Genomic DNA, 3818 nt, shown 5'->3' with positions numbered 1-3818 from the left:
TGTTTCATGTGTTGAATGCCTTGAATGTGTTTGATGAAATATTTGTGTGAGCATATATGCATGATTAAGTGGAGTAGATTACTGTGTAGGGGAATCTTAGGATCGTATACCCGGAGTGCCCGGTGACAGCCGGAGAGCTATAACCGGACTTTCCAAAGTAACATTTACATGGTGGTAAACTCCCTTAGGGGATAGCTAATGGCTATTGATGACTAGGAATGGATTCCTTGATTGGGTGCTTGGTGACAAAGAGTAATACACTAGTAGTATGCTAGAGTGCCCGGTGACAGCGGGAGAGCTATAACCAGGCTATCTGGTGTCGTCCTGAACTAGTAATCGTAGCGTTAGAGTAGCATGATTCAGTTCCAACAAAGCCTGACGAGGTCGAGTTGGTATCTTGGTTAGAATCCCCACAAGGTGGTAAACATTGAGAGTAAGGGAATAAACATGAATTAAGGATGTCACCTAGCATGAATGTGAAACCAAAGTTCTAAACTTATCCATCTCATCCATAAATGTCCAAGCCAATCTCTCTCTTTCTCTACCATACACAACCAACATCCTCAACCAATCCGTTTCCTCAAGAGTCTAGATAACTATCTCTATGATATCACTATATCTAATACACAGTCCCTGTGGTTCGATATCTTTTTATTACTTGATGACAATCGTATACTTGTGGTTCCCATCAGTATTCACCACCTCGATTCGATCAAAGTATTTTAATAGTTTTTCCAAGTTATTTCTCTACTTCATATCTAAAATTCTTTGAATTTTTCAAAGGCTTCAGACTTGTATCTCAATAGATCCACAAACTCAAATCCGTGAGTGATCATTGATGAAGGTGATGAAGTAGCTATAACCTCCTCGTGCATAAGTTAGCATGAGCCCACATACGTCGATATGTATAAAGCCCAATGTGTCATTCTCTCATTCACCTTTTCTCTTAAAAGGTAACTTAGTCATTTTGCCTTTTAATACACTACAAAAAAATAGGTTTTTAGGGATGAATTTTTACAACGAATTCTTTTCGTCGTAAATTTGCAACAGATTTTGCAACGAATTCATTTTCATCATTGATTAGCAACGAAATTTACGGTGAATAAAGATTTATTGCTAATTTAGCAACATATTAATTTTGTCGTTAATTTTGTTGCAAAAATAAAATTTGTTGCAAAATTTATCGCCAATTTACGACGAAAATAATATTCATCGCCATCAAACCGCAACATGATCTTCAAATTTGGCGACGAATGCGCTGTTCATCGCTGAATCAATGACGAACACGCTGTTCATCACCGAATTAGCGACGAACATAGTTTTTCGTCGCCAAAATTGGTGACGAACAGTCATCGCTGATTCAGCGACGAACACTCTGTTCGTCGCCAATTCGGCGACAAACAGTGTGTTCGTCGCTGAATTTGGCGACAAACTTTCTGTTCGTCGCCAAATCCTTAATGACCTAAATCACAAATCCTTTCCTCTTTACGCGAACAGACGCCTCTCCGCCTCCTTCTTTACGCAAAAAACGCCCCCTTTCCTCAACAACGCCAGCCAGCAGCCTCTTTCTCGCCAGTTTCTCGCTTTTGCCGATCGGGATCTTGCCGAATCTTAGTAAGCTTCCTCCTTCCTCCTTTTTCCTTCCTCGTGGGTGTGTTTTTCGCCGCCAGACCGCTGCAGGGGTCAGTGGCCGCCGCCGGCCGACCGCGGAGAGCGGAGAGCGCTGTCGGCGAGGACGAGGATACCGGAGCTCAGATCACCCCTATCATCATTCTCTCGGAGGTCGTCGTCACCACCTGCAAGGACGGTTGGGTACTTGGGTTGGGTGTTCCATGGCGGAGGTGGACTACTTCAACGGCCTTCGTGATTCATGTACCGCCGCGATGGGCCCCATCGGTTGCTTTCGAGGCAAATAGGATGAACTTCAGCGCTGGGAAAGCAGATAAAGAAAAATGGAAGATGGAGGCCTCTTCTATGGTCGCTTCTTCTACTGCTACTTTGCTGTAGTCCGTTGCCCGTGTCTGAGACACTTTGAGGGCGTCTAAAGAGACGAACGATGATGGTGGTTCCAAGTCGGAGCGATTTGACACAGGAGGCGGCGACGGAGAAAGCCGTCGCGGCGATCGGATGTGGGTACGATCTATGCTCCGACTTCTCCTTCTCCTACGTGAAGCCCGGTCTGGATGGCTCCCGCTTGATCGAACTGGACCAAACCCTCGTTCAAGATCTCTTTATGCCGGGCGGTGTCATCATCCCCAATGTTCCCAAGGCCATTAAGTGCAATAGAGGGGGGAGGACGAGGTACCAGAGCGATGTCATCTCGTTTAACCAGGTTCTCAATTCACAACTCTTTATTACTCCTTTTTGGTATTTCCATTCGTGTGATTATGTCTGAAATCTGTGTTTTTCTTCCTTGGCATGCCTAGCTAGATCGGTTTTTTTCCTGCACCAAATTTTATCATTACGGCGAATAAAGATGCTTCTTATCATCCGATTGTTCTGGGCTTGGCACTGATTTTTGGATTTTGATCAGATGGCAGAGCAATTCAACCAGATTCTTTCTACTCCTGGAAAAATTCCCTCTGGTTTGTTCAATTCCATGTTTGGTTTCAAAGGGTGCTGGCAGAAGGACGCATCAACTACCAAGAGTCTTGCCTTTGACGGCTGGTACATAACACTCTACAGTGTTGAGCTTGTGAGCTCTCATATTGTGTTGCTTGATAGAATCAAGCAGGAAGTTCCTTCCTCATGGGATCCTGCTGCACTGGCAGAGTAACTTCTGACGGTAAAACTAAATGCCTAAATGGTAATTCTTTCATCTTACATTTTCAAATATAATCAGACATCTGAAATTGTGTGTAACTTGCTATTACAGTTCTCTTCGCTAATCCTCTGTTTCTATCATGATCAACATTCGACAGTCTATTTGGGGTTGCTACAACTTTCAGGCAAAACTGTCTAAATTTTCATTTGTGAAATTCCATTTTCTAGGGCTGTCTGAAGCTCTGAGCTACATTTTTAGTTAAAATTAAGGATAGAGGAAATTCAATTTCATGTTTGATTTTTTGCTTTATCAACAATCAATCTTAGCATCAGCCTAGACAAGGAAAGATTAGAAAGTAGAATGACTAGCACAACATTTTGTCAAACGACTAGTGAAAGTTGATCTCAGCAAATTGTTTCCATTGTTTAGTATCCATAACATGAATATTTTTTATAAGAAAAGGAAAAAAAGAAAACAACATGCATCTTCGCTGCAATTACTTAGCGTCACAGACCAACTAGAAAACTCCTCGTTTTGTTTGTGGTTGTCTTCAGTTCCTATATTTCACTATAATCTTTAATAGGATTTGATTCGTTGCCATGAATCCAATTTTAGTCACTATCTTCATTCTTTCTAGTTCTTTCTATGATTTAATAGTCCACATCTATAAATCCTTTTTTTATTTTTTATTTCTTTTGCCTATGGCAACTCAGATGCATCTGACATTTTCTTGGGTTATTTTATATTTGGTTTTGCTGATATTTGTTTTAGCTTCACCAAGTGTTTAACAATTGCAGCTGTAGGGATCTATATGCGCAAAAAAATCGATTAAACCGCATATAACGCAGCGGAAAATAGGATCCCTCCAAAAGATCCATGCGAAAAATATACTCATTTAACGATTCTGCCTACTAGAATCGAGGTTACCTTTGATGCGAGCCATTCGCAATCCCGACAGTAACTCTTGTCTTCAAAGGTTCACGGATCTCAGCACGATCAGTGTGTTCGCGCCTCCACGGTATCCATACAAACACTGAGATAGAGAAGAACCAAA

General features: G+C 41.8%; 1 protein-coding gene across 2 annotated transcripts; it reads left to right on the top strand.

Annotated features, from left to right (window-relative positions):
• Positions 1-1997: 1997 nt before the first annotated feature.
• On the top strand, positions 1998-3201 carry LOC141828844 (MACPF domain-containing protein NSL1-like). 2 transcript variants are annotated; one of them, XM_074716228.1, is made up of 3 exons: positions 1998-2332; positions 2534-2785; positions 2876-3201. In XM_074716228.1, exons 1-2 carry the CDS (start codon positions 2057-2059, stop codon positions 2774-2776), a joined length of 519 nt encoding a protein of 172 aa, XP_074572329.1. In that variant the 5' UTR covers positions 1998-2056; the 3' UTR covers positions 2777-2785; positions 2876-3201. The 2 variants fall into 2 exon arrangements, with proteins under 2 accessions (XP_074572329.1, XP_074572328.1); XM_074716227.1 differs by having other exon boundaries at positions 2534-3201.
• The last annotated feature ends 617 nt before the right edge of the window (positions 3202-3818 follow it).

The sequence above is a fragment of the Curcuma longa genome, chromosome 5, assembly GCF_044706935.1.
Source record: "Curcuma longa cultivar G26 ecotype Majalengka, Jawa Barat chromosome 5, ITB_CL_G26_1.1, whole genome shotgun sequence".
Taxonomy (NCBI): Eukaryota; Viridiplantae; Streptophyta; class Magnoliopsida; order Zingiberales; family Zingiberaceae; genus Curcuma; species Curcuma longa.
Note: the sequence above shows the minus strand (reverse complement) of the source record. Positions and strands in the feature narration are given on the sequence as shown.